General features: G+C 38.3%; 2 protein-coding genes across 10 annotated transcripts in view; one reads left to right on the top strand and one right to left on the bottom strand.

The window, feature by feature from the left end:
• The window catches only part of ORC4 (origin recognition complex subunit 4), a 66,116-nt gene extending 47,095 nt beyond the window's left edge, over positions 1-19,021 (bottom strand). The window contains exons 1-2 of one of the 4 annotated variants that reach the window (XM_075529839.1): positions 17,871-18,017; positions 3,286-3,360 (exon numbers count right to left, since the gene is read on the bottom strand). Coding sequence is in view for 1 of the 4 variants with exons in the window: in XM_075529837.1 (XP_075385952.1) it covers positions 18,891-18,972 (82 nt within the window). In the remaining 3 variants the exon portion in view is untranslated. Of the gene's footprint in view, positions 1-3,285; positions 3,361-17,870; positions 18,024-18,684; positions 18,824-18,890 lie in introns of those variants that run through there. The other 3 variants (XM_075529837.1, XM_075529840.1, XM_075529838.1) reach the window with 3 other exon arrangements.
• MBD5 (methyl-CpG binding domain protein 5) overlaps positions 18,243-26,520 on the top strand; it is a 457,957-nt gene continuing 449,679 nt past the window's right edge. For 3 of the 6 annotated variants that reach the window (XM_075529828.1, XM_075529831.1, XM_075529836.1), the window contains exon 1: positions 18,301-18,947. The gene's annotated coding sequence lies outside the window, so the exon portion shown is untranslated. Of the gene's footprint in view, positions 18,280-18,300; positions 18,948-26,520 lie in introns of those variants that run through there. The other 3 variants (XM_075529830.1, XM_075529832.1, XM_075529834.1) reach the window with 3 other exon arrangements.

Here is a 26,520-nt window from a genome sequence, read left to right as displayed (position 1 = left end):
AAACAAACATGCAGATTTGGGAGCCAGACTACCTGTACTTGAATAATGTCCTTTACTTATTAGGCATGTGACTGTAGACACACTATCTTTGCTCTTCTCTCGGGATATGAGGAAAATAGCATTTACACCACGGGAATTCACCAACAGCCATGCTGTTCATTCTAAATGAAAATATCCCGAGAGGAGAACTGCTTCCTTTAACTCCTGAGGCTATATAATTCTCTATAGGAGTATACACCCTAGTTTTTCTTCCAAGGATCAGCTGCTAAATTAGAACTGCTGACTTTGTGACTAGTAGCCCGAAATGTCACCAACTATTATCCCCAGGGGTCTCGTCATGGGAGAGGGCAGTATGCATAAACTGTACAAATACTACTGCTTGACACGTTAGGCTCCATTAGAGTAAACCTATGTACAATAGGAGCCAGCCTTGGTGGTGTCACGGTTACGAGTTAGGTTGTTGCTACTTGCAAGGTCAATAGCTAGAAATAAACAATCTTTGAGAAAAAGACGAGACTTTCTAAGCCTTAAAAAGTCAGTCTCAGAAACCCACAGGCTACCCTGTCCTACCAAGTCACTGTAAGTCGGAATGAACTTGATGGCAGTAAGTGGTGTACAAAGACAGCCTGTTCCTGCACCACCCTCACAACTGTAAAGTGTGAGCCTAGCCTTGCAGCCACTCCTCCCTTGACAATATCCTTTTCTTGGACTTTATACTTTATCGAGCATTGTATCCTCTTTTGGGGACTGGTCTCTTCTGATATGACCACGTTTGTGAGATGAACTTTTGCAAAAACTGCTTCTAAGAGAATTTTGGCTGCACTTTTTCCAAAACAGATTTGCTTTTTAATTCCTCAAGTGACCTACTGACCTCCCTACCTGTGTGTGGGGCCTTGTCTTTCACACCACTGAGTGTAATTTCTTTCTTTCTTTTTTTAATTTAAATAATTTTAGTGGGGGCTCGTACAATTCTTATCGCAATCCATATATACATACATCCATTGTGTCAAACATATTCGTATATTTGTTGCATTCATCATTCTCAAAACATTTGCTTTCCACTTGAGTCCTTGATATCAGCGCATTTTCCCCTACCTCCCCGTCCCCACTCCCAAGAGTGTAATTTCTGAAGCCTGCATGTTTGATCAGGCCACTCTGCTTTCAGTTGAAAACCTTTCAATGTTTTCCTACAGTATTCAGGAGAGTTCACTCACTGGCAGAAAGCTGCCGTTGACCTATCTTCTGACCATAGTATAAAGTTTATACCAAACTCCCTTCAGTTCCTTAACATACCCTTTTCTCTCCAGCCATTCTGTCTGTAAAGATGTTGCTTTCCTAATCCTTCGAGAATTCTTCAAGCCTTAATCTTGTCCCTTTGTTTTTTCAGAATTAAGCCCATTAAGAGATGTACTGTAAAAATTAAGATGGTGAGTTCTTATCCTTTAGAAATTTATAAATCTAAACAATCGCCAAGAAAGCGATGCTAGTAAGTATAAACAGAAATCTCCCAAATACACAAACCACTGGGAAGCCAATTTGTATTCACTGTGTTGTAGTTGATAGTTTCTGGCTGAAAAAGGGCTGTAAGTCGGTGGGATACTAAATTAGGAATGAACAAGTTCTCCTTGGAGGTTGTGGACTTGCCCATGAGAGCAGCAGCTCTTGGAGAGCCATGGACCTAAACCACCAAAAGGCTACATATCTGGAAACCACCATTTCCTTAGTTTAGGGCCAATGAGGTTCCAAGGCCCCGCCGGACAGGATTTCCCAGAGGCTTAACTCGTGAATCGCACAGCTCAATCTCTACCCTTCTGACCGCCCCCCAGATTAATTTGTTCTTATAGAAGCCCAAGGTATTTTCAATATTCTTCACAGCAACAGAATTCAAATGCATCAATTCTTCCTTATTTGATGTGTAACTTTCACATGAATATGAGGTGAATGAAAATACAATGGCTTGCATCAGGCACACTTTAGTCCTCAAAATGACAACCTTGCTTTTCAATGATGTGTTGATGTATTTTCAATGACATATTGCTCAGTGCAATACATCATTTTCTAATTTTTGCTTCCATGTGTGTAGATAGTGGATTAAAGCAAGACAAAATCCTTGACAGCTTCAATCTCTTCTCCAATTGTCCTAATGTTACTTATTAAAGAGGATTTTTATATTGAGTTTCAATGTGTACTGATTGCTGCAGTCTTAGATCTTCATCACCAAGTGCTTCAAAAGCCCTCTTCATTTTCAGCAAGCAAGGTTATATCTGCATATCATAGATTGTTAACACTTTGTCCAATCCTGATCTTACGCTCTTCTTCAAACAGTCCAACTATTCATATTTGTCCAGCAGTGTGAATTAAGTATCGAATGAATACAATCCTGAACCACACCTTTCCTGATTTAAAACCATGCAATATACCCTTGTCCAGTTCCTACAAATGCTTCTTGATCCACATACAGGTTCTTCGCCAGTACATAAGGTGTTTTGAAAGTTTTATTCTTCTCAGTGTCACCCACTGTTTATGGTCCAAGCAGTTGAATGCCTACGTTCAATCAATAAAACACAAGTAAACATCTTTTAGGTATTCTCTGCTTTCTGTCAAGAGACATAGGACATAAGCAATGTTATCCTATATGCCATGTCCTCTTTTGAATCCAGCTTGAATTTCTGGCAGCCCTGTCAACGTATCACTGCAAATGTTTATTATCATCAACAAGACTTGACTTTCATGTAACACTAATGCTAGGAATGGGCACAAATATGGATCTCTTACAGTTGGCTGCGTCCCCAATTACTTGGCATAGGCGATTGAGTGCTTCCAGTGATTTTCAGCTTACTGAAACATATCAATTGGTATTCCATCAATTCCTAGTCTTATTTTTGGATATGTCTGACACCCAGTGCTATATTAAATGCCTACTATTTAAAACATTTTAAAGTGCTAAAATAAAAAGAACTTTGTAAATGGCTATCAACTCATATCATTAAAAGTTAAGCCAGAGGTTCTCAATCTGTGGATCCCGAACCCTTTCAAGGTCGAATGACCATTTCACAGGGGTTGCCCAATTCATAACAGTAGCAAAATTACAGTGAAGTAGCAATGAAGATAATTTTATGGTTGGGGGTCACCACCACATGAGGAACTGTATGAAAGGGTCACAGCATTATTAGAAGATTGAGAACCACTGCATCTAGCCAAATATATTAATAGCAGATAGTTGTTGGAGTGATCGTATCACCATACCCCATCCCTCCAAAATGTCTTGAAATTCTAACCCAGTACCTGTAAGGGTTCTGGTGGTCCAATGACTGAGTGCTTGGTTGCTGGGGGACCCAAAGTTGGAATCGCTCAGATGCCCTAAATGAAACATTGTTTTTGTAAAGATTAGTCTTGGGATCCTTATGGGGCAGTTATGTTGTCTTTCAGGATCCTATGGGTTAGAATTAACTCGACGGCACTTAACAACACGCCTGTGGATGTAATCCCTTGTGGGAATCTGGTAACGAAGTCATGTAGGGGTAGGGTGTGTTCTCAACCTAACCACTTCCATGTTTTAAGAGGCAGTATACTACATAGACAAGAAACAAGGGAAGATAGACAGCACAGGAAGAGTGTCCTGAATTTGAACTTTTAGACTTCCTGAATTGGGAGCAAAAAAACGTTTATCTTCTTTAAAGTGAATGGAAGTCCTTGGAATGTCATGATAGGATTGCCTTTTTTTGGTCCAGTGTTTAGTCTTATTAGTCTGATAGATTAGCATCATAGGTATCTCCAATTTATTTATCTCCTGTTATGTATGGCACTCAATCAAAACCAATTCACATAGCAATCTGAAAGCTCACCCTTGACAACAGGTTTGAATCATCTCTGAGTAAGCAGTTCGCCTCTCCTTTGAGTGCTACGGTAAAATTGATATCTGGAAGTTTTCACCTATTTTTCATCAATGTTCAACGCAATACTGAATAACACCACTGACCACATATGAAGTGCCACTAGTGAAGATGGAAGTGTTCCTAAGAAGCAGAGAAAAAGTTATGACATTACTAAAAAAATGTTGTATTGAATGATATCTACTGTGGATAAGTGTCTGCCTGCAGCTGTGGTCGCCTGTGACTTCAAGATAAATGAATCCAATGTTAAGGATCATTGTTTAAAAGGGGGAAAAAAAGGAAACTCAAGTCTTTGTTGATCTAAGCTAGCAGGCATGAAAACCACCCACTTTGGAGGAAATATACATTACCTTGAATTGAAATGCAGTTTTTAAGTGGATATAGTATATAATACATCTAACAATATGGGTCAACAAGAGGCTACTAGTACTTCAGTTTTGGGAGAGTAAAAATTGTGGAACTTCAAATGGGGTTGGAGGAAAGTGGGTACCCCCATAGCTCCCTTGTACAACAAGGGTTAACTGTAGTTTATAGTGCTAATGAAGAGATGGTGAGAAATACAGGCTGAAGTATTCAAGCTGAGGAGAATATAAATAAATATAAAGAATTTAGGTAGGAACTTCAGGAATCTTAAGCAGTGACTTGTGGTAACAGTATTAGACACATGGGTTGAACTTCAGAAAAAAGTAATGCCTAGAGAAAAAAAAGGGAACTGAGAACTGAGGCTACTAAAATGTCTTGCATGTCAATCTATGGAGTTTAGAACTCTTACCTGGTAGACCAAGGTCTGGTTATATCAGCTCTGAATTACAGATAAATATGGAAATTGGTATTTTAGGGGCAGAAAACATGCAAGAAAACCTACTACAGACTTCCTATGAGAACACGAGGAAGTGGAAGAGGGGAAAAAATAAAGAAAAGGATCTTCCTTTTAATACGTCTATAGAAAAGAACACAAAAAACAATTTACAGGTATCACATAATGGGTTATGTGGTACGCTGCTAAAGGCAAGGTCAACTGTTTAAAACCACCAACCATCTAGCATTAGTAAAATGAGGCTTTTTAAACCATTACAGGCCATTCTACTTGCCCCACAGGGTCACTATGAGTCACAATACAATATGAGTCACAATACTCGATGACAGTGATTGTTTCTTTTTTTATTTTTATTTTGATAGCTTTATTTTTTTAATTATTATTTTTAATCATTGTATTGGGGGCTCTTACAATTCTTATCTCAATCCATACATCCATCCATTGTGTCATGAACAAATATACATTTTTTTGCCATCATCATCCTCAAAACATTTGCCTTCTACTTGAGCCCTTAATATCTGCTGCTCATTTCCCCACTCCCCCCTACCTCGTGAACCCTTCATCATTCATGTTATTATTCTGTCATATATTACACTGTCTGACGTCTCCCCCTGCCCTCTTCTCTTCTGTCCCTCCCCCAGGGAGGCTATACGAAGATTCCTGTAATCAGTTCCCCCTTTCCACCCCACATGCTCTCCATCCTCCAGGCATTGCCACTCTCATCACTGGTCCTAGAGGAGTCATCTGTCCTGGATTCCGTGTTTCAGTTGCTATCTGTACCACTGTACATCCTCTAGTCTAGCCAGATTTGCAAGGTAGAATTGGGATCATGATAGTGGGTGGGGAGGATGTATTCAACTAGAGTAAAGTTCTATGTTTCATCGTTGCTACCTTGCACCCTGCCTGGTTCATCTCCGCCCCACAACTCCTCAGCAAGGGGTGTCCAGTTGGCTAGCAGTGCACTCGCCCACATTTTCAATGATATGATTTATTGTTCCTTGATGCTTGATACCTGTTCTATTTTTAATGGTAAAATATGGTCTGTTTTTATAATCCCCAACTAAATTGCCAATATCTTTTGTACATGTTAACATTCAAAACCAACAAATCTTTTCTAAGAGAAGACTGATTCATTAAAGAGTGTACTATTATAGGCTATCAATGTCAAGAAACATGAATGTTATATTCATCACAGCTTTGCCTGAACTAGACTTCAGGAGCATCAATGAGCTCAATTAACATTTGGCAGATAATTTGGAAACACACCAATGACCAAGTATTACTTTCTTTAACAGTGTTTGTTGACAAAACTCTAAAGTTCTACCAGATGGGGATATTACTCTAAGAAGAGAATCACAAAAGTAGCAGCAATATGCTCTGATAGTTAAAGAAAGCACACGAAAGAGTATACATCACCACTTTCCAATTCATTCAGGTAACATTCATTCAACTGTCTTTTATCTACACTGTAATTCTGCAGGGTTCACATTTTCAAAGAAAGAGTAAAAGTCTAGAATTCTGACTCCTCTCTTCATTTAGAGATGTCTATTCTTAAATAGGCAGTTTTTTAAAGCAAACAAACAACACGACCCCCCCCAAAAAAACTGTCCCCAAATCTCAAGCATTTGTGGAGAAATTTGTAGTTGGAAACATTTTTATGTTTTGTCTTTTTTTGTTGTTGTTGAGATAAAGTTGCGGGGTAGAGGAATGTATTTAAACTGTTTTTCAATGAGAAATTCGTTTTCCCATGCTATGTTTTTCCAGTTTGAGCATTTGTAATATGACAAAAACTGAAACAGGAAAGGAGGGGAATATAAGACACTAAAGAGGTATACAATGAAACAAATAAATACTGTTAGTACTTCCTAAAGAGATCAGGCTGAAACATGGTCTATGGGATTACACAGATTCAGTAAAAAAGTGGGGCAAAGTCTAGAGCAGAGGTTCTCAACCTAGACCCTTTCACAGGGGTTGCCCGATTCATAACAGTAGCAAAATTAGTTATGAAATAGTGATGAAAATAATTTGATGGTTTGAGGGGTCACCACAACATGAGGAACTACATGTATTAAAGGGTCACAGCATTAGGAACCACTATCTAGGGTGAGATGTTTCCTTATTTCTCCAAAGCTGCAGAGTAATTCCAAATTAAGTGCTACTATGTAATTTTTATACAAACTTGTCCACAGTAGCATGAACCAGTCATTGCTGAAAGTTTCATGAAAACTTTTTTCCCTCTTTGTTTCCAGTGTAGATACAGAGCCAAAATTTACTCAGAAACACATTCAGACCAAATAAAAACAAGTTTTAATAATCTTCAGTTAAATCACTTAATGGCATGGTATTTTCATAGACAATTAATAAAAATACTTACACAATGTCTAAATACTCAAAATTGGTCAAATAATTCATGACCGCTTGCAATTGTTCCAAAGCTCTCTCATCTGAATGTTCATTATTGTCTCCTCAATTTCAGAGCAGTGTGTGTGGAAGCAGCCCATTCAGATGAATAACATAAGTATACATGTGCAGAATTTTTTAGTCATAACCCTAACATTAAAAAGAGTATGTACATGCCCCCCCCCGGAAGGTGGGTCAAGTTATACAAGTCACCCAATGAGTAAACACTCACCATAGGATAATCATAGACTTAAAATGAAGTTTTTGATAAAAAAAATACTGTATATACTTGAATATAAGCTGACCCAAGTATCAGCCGAGGCACCTAATTTTACCACAAAAACTGCATTAAAAATGTGCTGAAAAACTTGGCTTATACACGAATATTTACAGTAGTTTACAATCACTTACTACCATTATTTCGGATTACTAGAATTTAAAACTATTAAATATGACATCTCATATATGACAAATATTAATTTTGATGTGAAGGGAAAGGTTAAATAAAAAAGAATATGAGAAAGACTTCTTTAAAATATGCACAAAATGAAAACATACCCTCCTGAAGTATAGAGGCTAATGAAATTATGATAAGTCCAAAAATGTTGCTCCAATAAATCATAGAAACATTTAAACAAAAACATCAAAACTGTGATACTACTTTTTGTAAGCCTACATCTAGATCCATACAAGTCTGAAGGTGGTTTTTCTGTCTAATTCTCCCTGAACAATTGAATCCTCTTTGATTCACATCAAAACAGTAGTCTTGCATCCTTAAAATCATCAAATCGTGTTCTTCTTAAATGCTTTTAAGAATTCCGGGATCAGACAAGATCGGGCGCATTCAAGGTGGTATGGCCGTAGAACTAAGAATCGTATCAATGGGTGTCCACCTCCCTGATACGATCAATGAAGACAAATGTGTGCATAAGAAAATGTGGTAAAGAAAGCTGATGGTGCCCAGCTATCAAAAGAAATTGTGTCTGGGGTCTTAAAGGCTCGAAGATAAACAAGTGGCCATTTAGTTCAGAAGCAACAAAGCCCACAGGGAAGAAACACATCAGCCTGTGTAACCACGAGTTGTTGAAGGGATCAGGTAACAAACATCAAGGAAAATAAAATCATATCATTGAAAATGTGGGTGAGTGTAGAGTGTAGACTCAAAGTCCATTGTTAGCCAACCGGACACCCCCTTACTGAAGGGTTATGGGGAGGAGATGAGCCAGTCAGGGTGCAGGGTAGCAATGATGAAACATGTAACTTTCCTCTAGTTCTTAAATGCTTCCTCCCGCCCACTATCATGATCCCAATTCTACCTTAAAATCTGGCTAGACCAGAGGATGTACACAGGTACAGATAGCAACTGGAAACACAGGGAATCCAGGACATATGACTCCTCCAGGATCAGCGGTGAGAGTGGCGATGCCTGGAGAGTAGAAAGAATATGGGGTAGAGAGGGAGAACTGATTACAAGAATCTACGTATAGCCTCCTCCCTGGGGATGGACAGCAGACAAGAAGGCGGTGGGAGACGTCCGACAGTGTAACATATGACAAAATAATAACAATTTGGAATGATGAAGGGTTCATGAGGTAGGGGGGTGTGGAGAGGGAGGGGGGAAATGAGCAGCAGATATTAAGGGCTCAAGTAGAAGGCAAATATTTTGATCATGATGATGGCAACAAATGTACCTATGTTCTTGACACAATGGATATATGTATAGATAGTGATAAGAATTGTATGAGCCCCCAATAAAATGATTTAAAAAAAGAGAGAAAGAATTCTGGGAACAAAAAGAGGCAACATCAGGGCTGTTGTGTGGATGGGTTAAGATTTCTCAAGAATGTGCAGGTGTCTTGTTACAATGGGGCTCGGGGGTGGAATTTCTCACACAACTTTCCTGGCCTTTCTCGCTTTTTCTTTTTCCTGGCCTTTCTCTCACCAATGTAGTTACTACTAAGCTCATGATTATCTTGCACCCTTCAAAAAATCTATCAAAATTACTCCTTCAGAATCCTCCCGAACATTATATTTTGACCTCTCTGTTTTGAATTTAACTGACCTATCAGATTCTTTTAGAATCCAGAGTTTGAATGAGCCTTGCTTTCTGGATTGTATTAGTAATCTGAAACTGCTCTCGAGTTATGACTTGTTCCATAAAGTCATCATCATTAGCATCTATCTTGCTTCAAACACTTATGGAAAGCTCTACTCTCAGATCTCGCTGGCCTGTATGCATTTCTTTTAGATTGGAAAATCCAGCCAAAATGTGGCTGAGGACAATATGTTCACTTGAAATTGAAAATGGCACCATGTGAAATCCTTACCCTGCATGAATGGTAATCCATCATGTAACTTCACTGGTAATAGCTTATTATTTCATCTTGATATCACTACACATGATGGTAGTCTGTATTCTATGAGTACATGGAATTGGACAAGAAAGATACTGATTAGGAAGAGGAATTAAGCCTCTAAATCAAAATGTGTTTACTTGAATTGATGGAGTATAAAGGCAAAAAACAAAACACCTCCCACAACACCTGAAACAACAGAAGTATTTTTTTAGGTGGGGAGGGGTTGGGGGCAAGAGAAGAGATTATCATAAACAAATTAAGATCTGGGTAGACAGTAGATGCTAATATAAGCACTAATTCAATATGTTCTTCAGAGACAAATCAATACAGCTCAACAGTGACACATAGTAAACTTAACCTTAACGCAGATAATAGCTTCTACCTAAGGAGAGAGTACATACAGTCAGATTTTCTTTGAAAATTTTAAACTGCTTATAATATGGTTCGATATTTTCCTGACAGTAATGATTCTAGTGGCTGTGTGCATTAAAGAGCAATAATTAATAGAATCCTCCCCAGTATTTAAATATTTTCATTTGCCATGTTTACTGTTGAATTTATATAAAATCAATGTCCTACAACTACAATGAATTAACTACCAAATGTTAATGAAACTATTTTTGGAAGGAAAAAAAACCCTGGAAAACAACAGTGCTTTAGAGAAATCATTTGAGAATTTCTAGAAATTATTCAAGTGAAGAACAGTGTTTTCCAATTATGTTTTACGAGTATATACAAAGTCCCTTCCAAATTATCCAGGTTAGATGAGAAAATAAGTTTACATATACAGCAAGAAGATTTTGAAGTATTTCCTGGGGTGGTGGTGTTAAGTGTTCATTCACCACCATCCCACTCTGGCCTTTAATAAGAACATTAAGAACATTACATGCCTAAGCTTTATGTCTTTTTGTTTCAATACACTGTACTACCAAACAAACAAGCAAACTCACTGCCATCAAGTGATTCCAACTCACAGCTACCTTATAGGGTAGGGTAGAACTGCCCCTGGGGGTAGAACTCTAAAATAACCATTAAAATCTAAGTGGCAGGCGATGAACAGAAACATGAGTATAGGGGGACAGCAGCCAGTAAAATATGGAAATAAAAATCATTTATAAATTATCAAGGGTTCACCATGGTGGGAGGGTGAGGAAGAGAGGAGAAAAGAGGAGCTGATACCAAGGCTCAAGAAGAAAGAAAATGTTTTGGAAATGATAATGGCAACATATGTACTGATATGACAAAATGGATATATATATATGGATTGTTTTAAGAGCTGAAGGAGCCCCTGATAAAATGATTTAAAAAAATTAAATGGTAGGATCAGAAACATACAAGAGATGAGGAAAATGAGTTGAGTCTACCCAGATCCAACTTTGAATATCCCTCTAGGACAGTGGTTCTCAACCTTCCTAATGCTACGACCTTTAATACAGCTCCTCATATTGTGGTGACCCTCCCCCCACTCATAAAATTAATTTCGTTGCTACTTCATAACTGTAATTTTGCTACTGCTATGAATTGGGCAGCCCCTGTGAAAGGGTCATTCGACCCCTAAGGGGTTGTGACCCACAGGTTGAAAACCGCTGGTCTAGATACATTTGTTCTTTCTGGCTTTCATTAGAGAAGAGGCTCTCATACTCCAATAAAAGGTTTCCCTTTCCAACTTAGGGAAAAGCTAGTATTTCCACTTTGTTTTTATCACCTCCCAATGATTCTGAATTCCCAGTATCCATGCCCTTGCACAGTCCTTTAACATCCCGAATAGGGCAGAGGGCTGAGCAGTACAAGCACCAGGCTATAGTGGAAATGACGGAGTATGACTTCTGCATATAGTCCTTGAGCTTGACTGGATCACATGTTTGGGAGAAGGTCAGCTGCTATACTGTGAAGGCAGCAGACAAGCAAGTCTGTGGTGAAGTGCAATTTCTAGTATGGTTCTTCTAGCCCAGTCTCTATAATACCAACCCAACGATTAGGCAGGACGATGCAAATGAGGTTGTGAAACATTAGAAGGGATTGGTCAGTTTTGATTGCCATTCCTGTGTGTAAGAGGGCTATCTCTGAAGCAGAAAAATGAATTCTTGGGACCATCAAGGAAGCAGTGTCATCGGCAGTGCATAGTCAAAGATCCCTCACTGAAGTGGTGGAGCCATATGGCCGAATCATAAGGTAGAGCAGGAGAGCTGAGATTGTGAGGCAGAGCAGCTAGTGGGCTTCTTAGGCCATAGAACAAGGCACAGAGCTCGAGGGACCATTTGGCTGTGAGGCTGAGGATCAGACAGCATTGGCTCCTGGGTAAGGAAATGCTATGGATGGCAAGGCTGTATCCTTTAATGTTTCATAATCTCGATTTGTGGTAACCTGTCAACTTCCCTAATAAACCTGAAAATTTAAGGTATTATGAAAAGTTATTAGTAAAGAAGAAAATATACAATTTGTAATGTGCAAAAGAGTTCCCAGAAGTTTTGAGGCTCAAGTTTTAACCAAACCTCTAGAAACACTTGAGAAATTATTGTGAAAGGCACATGAAAAACTTCATTGTCCATTAAGATATGAAACTTTGGCTTCACTCTTATAATAAAAGTGGGTAAAATTAGGGTTAAACAAAAAGCTAACACAGAACTCATGAACAGATATAAGATTCTCAATTATTAGCAAGTAGCATCTGTAAATACCAGAAGTAAATAGTAAATTAGTCATTCACAATAAAACTGAGTTTACAATACTCATTATCACTGTTACTACATACTAAAACACTAGTCAAACAAAACAATTACATAAATTCATTTTTTTTGTGGTTTCTATGTATAAAATGCAGTGTCTTTGGGTGGCACAAATAGTTAACATGTTCAGCAGCTAACCAAAGGGTCTTGGAAAGAAGTGGATAATTTTTGAAAATAAAATATAAAAATATAAGACAGTCCATTTTTAAGCCAAGTATGTAAACTATAAAATGAAGTAAACTTTTCCATAAAAGAAAATGTATTGGAAAAATATGCCTTCTCTGATTGTGACTCTACAGTAAGATTTATAAAACAATGGAAAATGACCAAAGGGAAATATTAACTACTAAAATATACTTTGATCCTAACTCACCTGCTCTCTATTTAAGAAAGCAAATGCTATAAGAATTAGTGAATTAATAAAGTATATATGTACAGCACATATACATATATACAAGTATTTTCTCTTGTATATTCTGATCAGAATATAACTATCAGAAGTTGAAAGATTTCTGCAATATAAAACAAAATATAAGCTGATGGCTACATAATGAAAAGTTATTAGCTTACTGTATATACTCATATATAAACTGAGGTTTTTCAGCACATTTTTAATGTAGTTTTTTTGGGGGTAAAATTAGGCACCTCGGCTGATATTTGTGCCAGCTTATACTTGAGTATATACGGTATTACTTCCTTTAAATGAATGTACATGATAAAGCTTTACACTCACATTTTGAGACTGAGTATACATAAGTAAAAATCTCTCTTTAGATAAGTGAGTCATCATATATAAATAATTATTTCTGGGAGCAGGGATTATAGGTGATATTCATTTTTGAAAAATTCCTCCTATACTGCATGATACCTTTTTTGGATAACTTAAAAAATAAGTATATTGAAAATTTAAATAAAATATTTACTTCAAAATTTAACTATTTAAATGTATAAATTCTAATTATAATATTAAACCCTTAATTCATTTGTTTAAATTTGTTAGGCTTAAAAATATCATTCTAATGAGACACTGCAGCACAATGGTGCTAGTTATAACACTGTGATACAAACAGCTAATGACTACTAACTGAAAACCAGAATTTTAGGGCGAATACTTTTGGCATTTACTCATTATAAAAGAAGTTGACGGTCGCATATATAAACCTAGAAGTCATTATTTTAAAAGAACAATATAAGTTGACATTTCTGGGTCACCTATATAAAAAATGAGTATTTTTATAAATGGTGGAAAGATGAGAGCACAGGGAGTGAAAATGAACAATGTATGGAAAGAAACGCTACCACATTCAGAACTTTAATCTTGCCAAGTATAAATGTAACCTTTCAGTAAAACTTCTTATACTCTTTTCAATGTCCATAATCAAAGACACTGTAAAGAACCACAATTTTGTTTTGTTTTTACTAGGAGTGGAAGGGGAAGCTGGGGAAAATAATGAATGATTAAAAGAAAACTTCAGCAACCACAGCATGTTTATTTGAAGATGAGAACTAGTGGCAGGAATTGAAGGGAAAGGAGATCAAACTAAATGAAAGGATAGGCAGCTATTATTAATTCCACATTTCATCCAATCTAGTTTATAATCTTGAAGCCGTACCTTAGTTTCCCATTTAAGCATTTAGCAAAATATGGGAGCTCTCCAGCCTCATGTAATCCTCTTCACACAGAAAGGAGCCTTAGTGGATTACATGTTGGTAATTGGAAACTCCCAGCCACTCTGGGAGAAAAAGATGAAACTTACTACTCCTGTCAAGAATTACCATGTAGGAAACCCACAGGGGCAGCTTTACTTTGTCCAATTGTGTCAGAGTGGTAATTGACTAGATAGCAGTGAGATCCAAACAGAATAAAGGTGTAACATCAAAGTCATGTAATAACCAGTCTTTCAATTTAATATTTTTAAAGCCGTTTCCAAGGGGACTTGAAGTACTAACAAGGTTCAAATAATGTTGAATGTCCCATTCCACAGAAGACAATCTATATTGGGGGATACTAGGCACAGGTAGAGGGTGAAGGTTCCAAAGAAACACCCCCCCCAAACAGATTGAGTGGGTGGGATGGTTATTAAAAAATGCTGACTCCAGAGATCTCTTTCATGTAGAGTTCAAAGGAACAGCAAACAGGCTTGTAGTCTGTAGCAGAATTTGACATAATCAGCACTTTGTAACAGAGACCAATTCTCGGTTGTGGGGAGTTGTCTATTCATTGTACAGTGTTTAGCAATATACCTGGCCTTTATCTATCAGGTATCAGTAACAAACCGACTACTGGCATGAAAATCAAATATTGTCTCCAAGTGAAAAATCCAACCCATTGCCATTGAGCTGATTTTGACTCTGAGTCACTTTAAATAGAGCTTCAAGACAAAATCTTTACAGGAGCCTCATCTTTGGTAGTGGGTGGGTTTGAATCACATGCCTTCTGCTGTCCAATGCTTATCCTACAGTGTTACAGGCTGGCTCCTTAAATATGAGTCCAGATTATCCGAAATGCCCTTACAAGGCACAACTGAGCTGGTTACAATAACTGACCAGGCAAGAGATTGGAAAACCCTTTCCAAAAGAACCTTACCTGAAATGAAAGCATCAGAATGCCTGTGGATATTAAAGCATCAGTGTTTTCCTTACCCCTAAATGGTCAGCCAATTCTTTCTAAAGAACCATTAATAGCTAACAAGCCCCAAGGAAGCTCAGAACCCAAATATTGCTTTATAATGCCCCTTACTTCAATGTGCATATACTATCAAGGATCATAAAACTGCTAAAGTAAGTCCCAATATGAGAGGACCAAAATGTACAAAGAGAAAGAAAAAATATCAAGCAGACAGATATAAATTTCAAAATCAAAACCTTCTTTGGGGCTCACACTAAATCCTAGAACAATTAGTTCTTACAAGATGGCCCTGTTCGATACTTTCCCTCAGGAAAGGAACACAGAAGATATGGATGCTATAGTGAAGTGTGGTACAGAAATTAGATGGGACCCGGCTATCATATAAAATAGCACCTGGGGTCTTAAAGGCTTGTTTTCAATTAAGCAGCCATCTAAGTCCCTGAAGGATTGCAAATCATGTAATCCGAAGCCGAAGGAGTAAATAGTATCAGAACCTAATGTTAGAATCCAGTTTGCAGAGGGCCATGGATGACAGTAGGAGCCCAGCATACATTTGTGAGATCTACATAGGAAATAAGCCTCCTGTGATTTTCATCTCTCCATAATAGTGAGATGGAAAGAAACTGGTTACCAAACAAGAGTGCACTACAAAGGAGCAAAATAGTTAACCTGACCTGAATGATCTAAACCTCGTCAGTCGATTCCCCCTCTGATGCACACTGGGCCTGATCTGGTTTTCAACATTCTCTGTACTTTTTTTTGCTTTTTGTCCGTTCATATTGGGATTTATCTCAGATGTCATTTTTGTCATTTGGGGTCCTTCTCAGATAGCCTCAAGTGTGTCCTTAAGAACGATTGGTGGGGTTGACCTATCAAATAGGTGGTTTATCACCCTGATGCTGACCCCACAGTGCCATCAAGGAAAATGAGACTTTCTCTTATTCTTGTAGAGAACTACACTTTTGGAAACCCACAGGGCAGTTCTACCTTGTCCTAAGCATTGCTATGAGTTGGAATGGATGGCTGTGAGTTTGGTTTTAGATACTGTGTTACTATACAGTAATAACTAAACCACAACTAAAAAGAGTAACAGAGTTAAATCATAGCAAAATTAGAAAAACATAATTCATCCCCTTACAAAAGAGTCTCTGGGAGGCAACCAGTCAGTCAGGATGTGATGTAGCAATGATGAAAAATACAACTTTCGTCTAGTTCCTAAATGCTTCCTCCCAGCCCACTATCATGATCCCAATTCTACCTTACATGTCTGACTAGACCAGAGGATGTACATTGATACAGAGAGGAACTGGAAACACAGGTAATCCAGGAGAGATGATCCCTTCAGGACCCGTGGTGTGAGGGGCGATACTGGGATGGTAGAGGGAGGGTGGGTTGGAAAAGGGGAACCATTACAAGGAACGTGTGACCTTCTCCCTGGGGGACATACAACAGAAAAGTGGGTGAAGGGAGATGTCGGACAGGGCAAGATATGACAAAATAATAATTTATAAATTATCAAGGGTTCATGAGGGAGGGGGAAGCAGGCAGGGAGGGGGAAAAATGAAGACCTGATGCCAAAGGGTTAAGTGGAGAACAAATGTCTTGAGAATGATGAGGGCAATGAATGTACAAATGTGCTTTACATAATTGATGTATGTATGGACTGTGATAAAAGTTTTATGAGCCCCTAATAAAACAATTAAAAAAATTCAATGCACAGAATTCTATTTTTAATTCCATTTGCCATGGTTACATATAAAGGACTAAAAAAACCAAAAACTCACTCTCATCAAGTTGATTTCGATTCATAGTGAACCTGTGGTTTTTGAGGCTCTAAACCTTACTAGTGCACAAAGCGTCATCTTTTTCCCCAGAGATGCTGGTGGCTTTGAACTGCTGACCTGTAGCTAGTAGCCTAATGCATAACTCACTATACCCCAAGGCTCTTATTCATAAAAGACTAGTTTCAGACAATGATGATGAACAGAACCCACTGTCACAATATAAGGAAAGTCAAACAGATAATAAGTAGTAACCTTAATAGTGTAGCCCAAAAGGCTCATTAAATAATATCAATGCAATAAACGAGGGTTTGCACGATCATCTTTCAAAATATCATTACAAAAGTTATTTGAAAGACGTTCATTTTTAAAAGCATGTATAACTAGAATGTGAAAGATAGTGTTATTTCACTATCAAGATTTACTACGTGTATGAATCCTTTCTTAAATATTTTAATTGATTACTAATTGGAGACACCAAGGACATATAACAAAACATTCACTTATGATTATGGTATTTACACTATACAAGTGGCAATCGACACGATGGCAGTTCATTTTTGCGTAAGGAGTCCTGGGCTGCTAATGGTAAGGTCAGGGATACAAACCACTCTGCGGGATAAATGGCAATCGACTTCCATAAAGATCTGCAGCTTTGGAAACCCTGTGGAGCAGATCTACATTGTCCTATGAGTCTGCATCGACCGCAATGCTTTGTTTTTTTAAAGAAAATTATTGATGTAGCATCTACTTTTAGTAACTGTAAAACTCACTGTTCAAGGACTACATAAGCCCAGGATCCCTCTATGACATTATGGATTAGCGTTAGCTGTAGTAGTAATTCAAGGTATTCCATTCCTGAATCCGCTACATGGCTTTCTTCAATCATTGCAGAATTCCCAAGAAAGGCAGCGAAGGAATTCAAGCAATACATTTGGTACCAGAAGCGGGTCCGAAAATCACACACAGGCTAGTCTCCGTCCGTGGACAGGGCCCCCATCACCCGGCGTTACCCGGCGTAGTCCAACCTCCTCAGAAGGCCCTACATTCGTCAGAGATTCGCCGGCAGCCTCATCCGGAGGCCAAGAAGCCCAATGAGTCCGCTCCATCCTGGCCTGTGTGGCCTAGAAAGGCCTGTCCCATTCAGGCATTCCCAGTTTCCACAGCTTCCATCCTCCCCCTCTCGATTCGCTTTTCGACACTGGCGTTCCTGGCCTTTCTAACGTCACACTATCCCAATTCACCTGTCGCAGAAATTCCTGCTTACCAAGGCAGACACAGGAGCCCAGGGACAGAACTGCTTGTCAGGATCGCCTCACAGCGTACGCAGGTTTGACTTCACCTGCGGCGGCCAACAGGACGTAACCAGTCCCGGCATGCCCTGCGCGCGCACCGCCCCTCCCACACAACCCCCTTCACGCCCTAACACGTGACCTTTTTTCCTCTATCCACGCCCACTTCCGCTCCCCCACTTTCCTTTAGGTCAGAGGAGGGGTCTGGGAGAGTTAAAGAGTAACGACTTCCTCCTTATCCCCGCCCCCGCCCCTCTACCCCCTGCTACAATGTCTTCCGGGTTACGAGCGTCCCAGAGCCTTCTGGGAAACCATCTCATTTCCTCCCCTCCCCCTCCTCCTGCCCTCAACCAACCAGCCTCCCATCAGAGAGGGACATGCGCAGTGAGTGCCTCCCATCTCTTCTACCCGAACCCCCCCTCCCCCCCAAGCAGAGAGACCCCAGCAGCAGCAGCAGCTGATGATGAAGAGAGAGGCAGTGGCAGAGGGGGGGCACCTTTTATTTCTATTTTTAAAGGGACAGGACACTAATTTTACCCCACTTCAACCTTGAATTGAGGGGGGGTGGGGGGAAGGCGACTGAGTTCCTTCCCCCACCCTCCAGCCCGGAGCCCTGTGAGGGGGATTGAGCCTGAGAGAGAAGGAGTTTCTTCTTCGAACACCCACCCCCCAATCTACGACTCCTACCCTCACCCCTCCACTCGCCTCCCGCCCGAGTCCCCTCCACCCTCCTCCTCTTTGGCCGTGAGTGGAGGAGAGAAAGAGACCAAAAGCCTCAGCAACACAGACCCTTTGCTGCTGCTGCTGGTGGTGGTGCTGCTGCTGCTGGTGCTGCTGCTACTGCTGCTACTGCTGCTGCTGCTGCTGCTCCTGTGGCTGCTGCTGCTGCTGCTGCTTGGCCCTGGCTGGAGACATCTCACTACACCCAGGAGCAGCCACTTCCCCAGCTCTCCTCCTCCTTCGCCTCCTCCTCCTCCACTCCCCCCCTTTATTACCCTTTGTGTCATCCTCCACAGCTCCGGGAAGGGACTCCAAAGTGGGGGGCAGAAAAGGTAAGTGTGTCTGTGGGGTTTTCATTGCCTTCCTCTGGCTCTGACTTTCACTCCGGGCAACTGTATCACCAAACCATATACGCAGTGAAGCTCCGGGGTGAGGAGGGGTGGTGCTGGGGGGTGAAGGAGGGGTTGGAGTGGGGAGGGGTGTGTGAGGTAGGGGACCCATCCTGTCAGAGGAGGAAGGGCACTTTTATTTTTATTTGCTGTTGTCAAAAGTGGCTTCTCTTCTCCAGCTTACATCTATCTGATTGTGTCTTGCTCCAGTGGGGGAGAATACAAAAACAACCCCCTCCTTCTGCCAATGAGACGCCAGGGAAAGAGACAGAAAGAGGCACACTTTCTAGATGTCACTTAAAAGAATTCATTCGGAGAGAGCTTTTTCCCCCCTCTTTGCTCAGGAAAAGCTCCACTGCATTTGTTTCTGAGTAGGAAAATGTCGGGATCTGGATTGTATTGTAACTGGTTATCCATTTGGAGACCTGAGCGTTTTCCCCTTTTTAGTTCTGTGTGTGATTTGTATGTTGACTTCAGTGTTGGAACAGACTTGATTGCTTTTTTCTTGCGGGGGGCGGGGAGCGATTATTTTCCATTTTTTTGTTTTGTATCACTTGCTTAGGGAATTTCAAAATGTTACTTGGTAAGAGGCCTTTGGTTAGCTCTTGACTTTGGTGTATTATGTGTTGTTTATTACAGTATCAAGTTTTAACCTCAAAAAGCTTGACGTTGAAATACCATTGGTCTTGTCTCTTACAATATACTTTCCTGATACTTATTTTGCATAAGATGAGGATATTTCTTATATCTTAATTGATCTGGTGGTTTTTCTAATTCTTGTAACTTCTCTGAACCTGTAATCCCCGTTAAAAACTTTATATTGTTCTAGCTCCATGGAAGGCCAAGCCTCTCCATCAATAGTTTGCTGGATTGGTACCACTCTGTTTTAACTGAATTATTTATTTATGTTGTAAATTGAGATGAGTTTTCATCTCGGGGTACTGAACCAAATTGCTCAATATATGTGAAAGGAGACAAATTTCTGAAAAATGTTCTTGAGTAAAAAAATGAAATTGCAGTTAGTATATTAATTGTAGTTAATATGCTATAAAAGATATAGCTAGATTTAAGTCTATATAATAGAAATCTACATTAAAATCATTATTCTCCATTTTTACATGGTATTTTCTTAGCAAATGACATTTTATTTCACAAATACTAGAAAACAGGTTTCTAATGTAGGCCTTGTACTGGAGCTTTCATTGAAAAGTGGTGTTTTGTTTTATACATCAATTTCTTTATCCTTTCCTTGAAGATGGTTGCTCACATACATTTATTCTCTCTCTCTCTCTCTCTCTCTCTCTCTCTCTCTCTCTCACACACACACACACACACACACACACACAAAGATTTTCACACCCTTTTTAGTAACTGTATCGGTATATCTGATTCTATAATTTATGTCAGCCAAAAATAATCTCTGTAAAGCAGCAATTTTGAGATATGACTGGTAATATGAAAACAGCAATTTGATCAACTAGAGAGGTTGAAGAAAAACAAATCTAAGATATTTGACATATATATCATAAAGATAGGATAATACTCATTTGTTTTCTTAATTTTCTTGATGAAAATGCAAAGAGATACTAAACTTAAGAGCATTGCGTATGTAGAAACTTCTGTAAAATTTAAATTACCAACTGTGTGTAAAAGTAGACATTTATACCCTGGGGGAGTGGAGATGGGCGGGCAGTGCTATACAACAGTAAACAATATGGTGTTATTTCTCTGCTTTCTGTTATAAATCTGAACAGTTCGCTTAGCTTTTTCTGAGGTGTAATTGGTGCACTTCAGTAGAAACCTGTACCATGTGCAGGTCTTTCCCACTGCAGTAATAGAATTGTTCTATGTCCACCCAAGGTTTGTCTTCATCATCAAATCCCAGCAACTTTAGCTTAGGAGATAAAAAATAGAACTTAGTAAAGAAATCAATTTTAAGTAAAACAAATCACATATCTAATTGGGATGGTTTTAGATGGGTGCTCAACTACTGAGTGAAAACTAACAGTCTTGAGCCCAACACCTTTCCTTCGTTTTCCTTTGAAAATATTCCTTATTCCATTCCTACCCTCTATCCATGCTTTGGTGGTTTAATAATTTCAGATTTTATATAAATTAGATAATCTATATTTTAGAAAACTACTCTTTTACTGTGGCTTAATTTAAGGATTAAGAACTATTGATGTTGTAGAATTATATTTCTTCAACGGTCACTTTTCTACCTGTTCGTCTTCCATATTCTGGAGGTCAGAAAGCTTGAAGGACATACCCAAGGTTCCATGGCCTGTAAATGGGCAGAGCAGGTACCAGACTCCTAACAATCACTGTGTTATATTACCTCATTTCAGTTGTCAGAAATGAAGCTAGTGCACAGTTCGGTGGATAGCAATTGCAGGTTTTATATGGAAGCATATTCTTCTAATGATGTTATGGTAAACGGCTTTAAAACTATAATTGTGTACTTCATAACTCAGAATTTGTTCTTGATTTTCTTAGGAAATACAGATTTTTACCCACTGTGGACTATTTCTATTTGGGGAGCCATTCCAACTTTTCCTAATGATTACTTTATCTCCTGCACTTCCTATTAATTTCTAAATATACTTCTCACTCTTAAAGGCTCCATATTAAAACTAAAATGCCTATTACAACTATTTTCTTCTGTGCCTTCCTCTGTGAACTACTTAAAGACCAAGATTATTGCTTGTTAACCTTATCTTTCTCACTCCAAGCACAGTGCCTGGTACATTGAACTCCCTATTGGCTATTTGTTGTCATACATTTTAGTTTTAGAGTTAGATATATTAGAATTTTTTCTCACATATATAGGATTCTCACCATTTCTTCCTTTATTCTTTATTTCCCGTTCCAATTTCTTCACTATGATTTCTTTCCCTTTATGTTTACTGCTGCTCTGTTTTCAGTTAGCAGCCAGATTAAATCTTGTTACTAATTTGTCATTTATAATAAGATGTGAAAACATGTGTTCGTTTCTGATCTGTACAGGATATGTTTGGCAGAAGTTAAATTTCTTTTGAATAAGGGGTTATCAAAAAAGTTTCACTTAAATATGCTAGCAAAAGTTCAAGGTGCACTTCAAATTTCATTTCGTTGGATGACTGGTGCATTAATAGGTCATTGGCATGACTAGGCCACTTTTACCAGCTCTAAAACGCTTCTGTTACTTAGGTGACATGTGTCCCTGACTTTGTTTCTTTGGTCCTTACCAGACAATTATCAACTTTCCAGTTTTCTATGGATATGAAGAATTACTCCTAGTCATCAGTGGGACCCAATGAAGTCAGCCAGAAAGCCCCTTTCCAACTTATGTACCTTTGCAAACTTGTCTGGATTTTGAATGTATGTGCAAAACAAAGTTGTATTTGGCTATTAAACATCTATTGAGCACCTACTGTCTGCCAGACATTGTGTTAGGCATTTTAGAAGCAAAGCTTTCCATCAGATTAATATAAACAGATACCTTAATTGTATTCCAAAACTGTATTGGTCCTATCTTTATGTTGATGTTTCTCTATAAATAAATTTCATTATTTAAATGGATACTGTTAGGTGGAAAAATACATATTAAGGAGGTTATTGTTGTATTTTTTAAAGCATAAAGAAAAATTTCCACTTAATACTGTACTCTAGGGATTCTTACTACCCAGAGTTCACTCACTTTAAAGCAGAAAAACAAGTCTATGTGGCTACCATTGATGGGTTTTTAGAGCTAATCGCAGTACTTTTCTTTGAAGCTAACAAACATTGTTCATTAGAGTATCTCTTAGCAAATTGTTTCCCCCAGTACCCAAACTCACTAAACTATTTTTTTCCTGCCTTAAAAGTAACTTTTTCCTTTTCTATCTCATTTAACGAGTTGTTGTTTTTTTTTTTAAACATGATTTATTGGAAGGCGTTACATATATTCCTTTTGGGTGGTTGAATATTTGCTAGCAGTATAGTTTTGTTCTCGTAATTGTTGTGGGTTGCTGCTTTGTTAGCTCCTTCTCATGGTGAGACCTTGCCCAACAACTAGACATTGCCCTATCCAGGGCTGTCTTCACAGTGGTGTGGGCATATTTGAGCCCACTGTTGTGGCCACTTTGTGTTTGAGTGTCTTCTAACCGAGGAGACCTGTTTTATCAGCATTGCACGAGACAGGATTCTATTGGGAGCCATCGGTGTATAGTTTTGGGAAGTAGAGCTCCAGGTCTGTCTTCCTACTCTACCTTTGGAAGTTTCACTGACACATGCCTCCTTTCCATACCAGCCACCGTTAGTATGTGAAATACTAGTTGCAGCTCTTCTAGGGTTAGAGTCTGATCCAAGTCACCAAAACATGACAACAGCAAGTGGGTGGGAGATTGATCATGATCCATATTCCCACTTTAGTGGGAGTTATAGAATGTCTGAAAATTACTAGGTATAGTTCTATAAGAGCCTCATTAGAAACTTAACTAGTTCTGATTATAAATCAGGCCCAATTGTGTGATACTGTTTTTATAACTTTAATAAAATGAGTTAGAAGTTTCTTGATAGATAGATATTTTATAGAACAATGCTATTTCAGTTCCTGTCAGTTCTTTCATACATAAGTAAAAAATATTTTAAAGAAGATGACTGGAACCACCACCCCACCACCACCACCACCACCACCACCACCACCACAGAAGAAAAAAAAAAGAAAAAAAAAAAGAAGATGACTGGATTCCGTTTTCTTTTTTTCATCTTCAGACTTCTGTATTCAGTGTCAAGTTTCACATCCATATGAGGCAATTGAAAATATCATGGCTTGTGTCAGGTACATCTTCACCCTCAAGTAGCATCCATGCTTTACAATACTCTAAAGCAGTCATGTGCAGCCTATTTACCTAAGGCAACTCATCCTTTGATCGCTTCTTTTTTTTTTGATCATTTTATTGGGGGCTCAAAAAATTCTTATCACAATCCATACATACATCCATTGTGTCAAGAACATATGTACGTTTGTTACCATCATCATTCTCAAAACATTTGCCTTCTACTTGAGCCCTAAATATCTGCTGCTCATTTTCCCCCTTCCTCCCCACTCCCCCTATCTCATGAACCCTTCATCATTCATAAATTATTATTATTTTGTCATATATTACACTGTCCGACATCTCCCCCTCCTTCTTCTCTGTTGTCCATCCGGACACCCCTTACTGAAGGGTTGTGGGGAGGAGATGAACCAGGCAGGGTGCAGGGTAGCAACGATGAAACATGTAACTTTCCTCTAGTTCTTAAGTACTTACCCCTCCCCCCCCCACACACCCCCACTATCATGATCCCTATTCTACCTTACAAATCTGGCTAGACCAGAGAATGTACATAGGCACAGATAGCAACGGGAAACACAGGGAATCCAGGACAGATGACTCCTTCAGGACCGGTGAAGAGAATGTAGGGTAGAAAGGGGGAACTGATTATAAGAATCTACATACAGTCGTTTACTTTTCTTTTTTTTACTTTTCTTATAGTATCTATGTTACTATTTTTTTAAAGTACCTCTTGCAGTATGATAAATATAGCCGTCCCATGTTCCAAATGAGGAAACAGTACTAACAAAACAGCAGTTTATCATTATGCAGCAGCTAGGTACTCCGTCATATTAAACTTATGATGCGTTCTAATTCAAACATAACCACAGTTTGTATCAGCCATTACTCTGATAAGTATTTGTAAGAGTGATGGAAATTTTCTGAAAGTTTACAAGGACAGAATTACACAAACAAAAACTAATTCTTTACTAGGAATGTAGACATGGATGTATAACTTGAAAGAAAATGTACGTGAAGTAAGTTTTGTTTATTTTTGGCAAAAGAGACTTTAAGGTTGTCTCTATATTGAACTTCCTTTAGCTGCCATGTATGTATATTTGGCATTTGTTACATAAAGTTTGGAGGCTTTAAAATGAGATCTTTTATATTGTCTAGTGTTTTTCTGTATATATGTGCCGATTCTATCATATGCTTTCATAATTACTATTATTACTGCTTTAGAAACAGTTTTTTTAGTATTAGATTGGAGAACTTGTTGGATTTGTCAGATACCTAAGTTATAAATAGTTTTCCTTAAAACAGCTATTGTTTAAAATACTTTTGTAAATCCAGACTAGTCTGAGTTGATTTTTCATCCTCAGCTTTTAATCAAAAACAATAATTTTAAATAAAATAAAATAATTTGTTGTATTAATCAAATAACTTTCTTGTCCACCTAAAGTAAATACACATTGATCATTTAGGCTTACGTTGACTCGTTGTCTTGAGAATGTTATGTCATGTGTTCTGACCCACACATTTGGGAAACACTTGTACATGCCAAAGGAACAGTCTCTATCATGCGTTATATTTCAGAAAGACAGGTTTAACACCAGTAGGATAGTTAAATCTGGTCCCAGAACACTTTCTTAGAAAACTTAAAGGTAAATTCTTCAAAGTGAAGACTCAACATTTTTAACATTTCAATCTCAGGTAATACTATGTCAGTTAAAATCTCATATAATTTGTAGAAAGGACAGAGTAGGATCCTGGTATAAAGTGTTTCAAGATGTATCTTTTAAGGTAGTAGGATATAATGGAAAAGAAATTCACTGAGAATATTATTCTTGGAGAGAATATATACTTCATTCAAACTTTGATGTGATAGATCTTGATTTGAACCCTTATTTTAGTTGTCCTAAATGACCTTTTTTTTACAGAACTTGTAATTAAGTTCTGTGACATTATATTGTTTTAAAATGAGTTATGTAAATCAGTCACCAACCTTGTAACAGCAAAATATTTTTGTACATCCGTGCTTCATGGAGCCCTTTTGATAAACAACCAGGATTCGAGCGGGAGGAGGGAAAGATTGTGGTCATGTTAAAACAATGTACATTTGCATGCTGTTTTATTGGTCTGAATTTTAATTTAACACATATCTTAGGAACTAGAAGTAAATCTCAGGTGTTTCTTAAAAGTAGCCAAGTGTTAAAATATATTTAGGTTTATCTGTATCCACAACTATTGCTTTTTAAACACCTTTGAGTCCAAAAATATCTCAATAAGCAGTTGGCCTTTAATTAAATCAATATATTCCTAATATTAATGCCTAAAAATAATCAGCTAGACTAAGTACATTGATGTGCGGGTGAAGCGGGAAATACTTCACTTTCAAAAAGAGAAAATAACTGATTTTTTTTAAGTAGTTCCTTTCCTTGGTGTATGCTGATCTAAAAAACAGCTGTTATGGTAGGTGAAAAGATTTTTATTTATGTGAAAAGTTAAACATAAAAGTTTATTACTAATGAATATTAACACCAGAATACATAGAAAGTCAAATATGTGTTCCAGTAATGACAAATTTGGAAGTTATTTTTAAGAATTATTCCAAAATCATTTTCATTTTTCACATTTGTCAAACAGGAGTTTGTGCTGAAGGATTTCTTGGCCATTTTAGACACTGTAATCTAGTTAAAAGGTTTGTTTATGCTTCCCATCTCTGCTCTGCTGATGGT

This window comes from Tenrec ecaudatus, chromosome 13, assembly GCF_050624435.1.
Source record: "Tenrec ecaudatus isolate mTenEca1 chromosome 13, mTenEca1.hap1, whole genome shotgun sequence".
Lineage (NCBI taxonomy): Eukaryota > Metazoa > Chordata > Mammalia > Afrosoricida > Tenrecidae > Tenrec > Tenrec ecaudatus.
The sequence above is the reverse complement of the archived record's forward strand: the minus strand, read 5'-3'. Positions and strand labels throughout refer to the sequence as shown.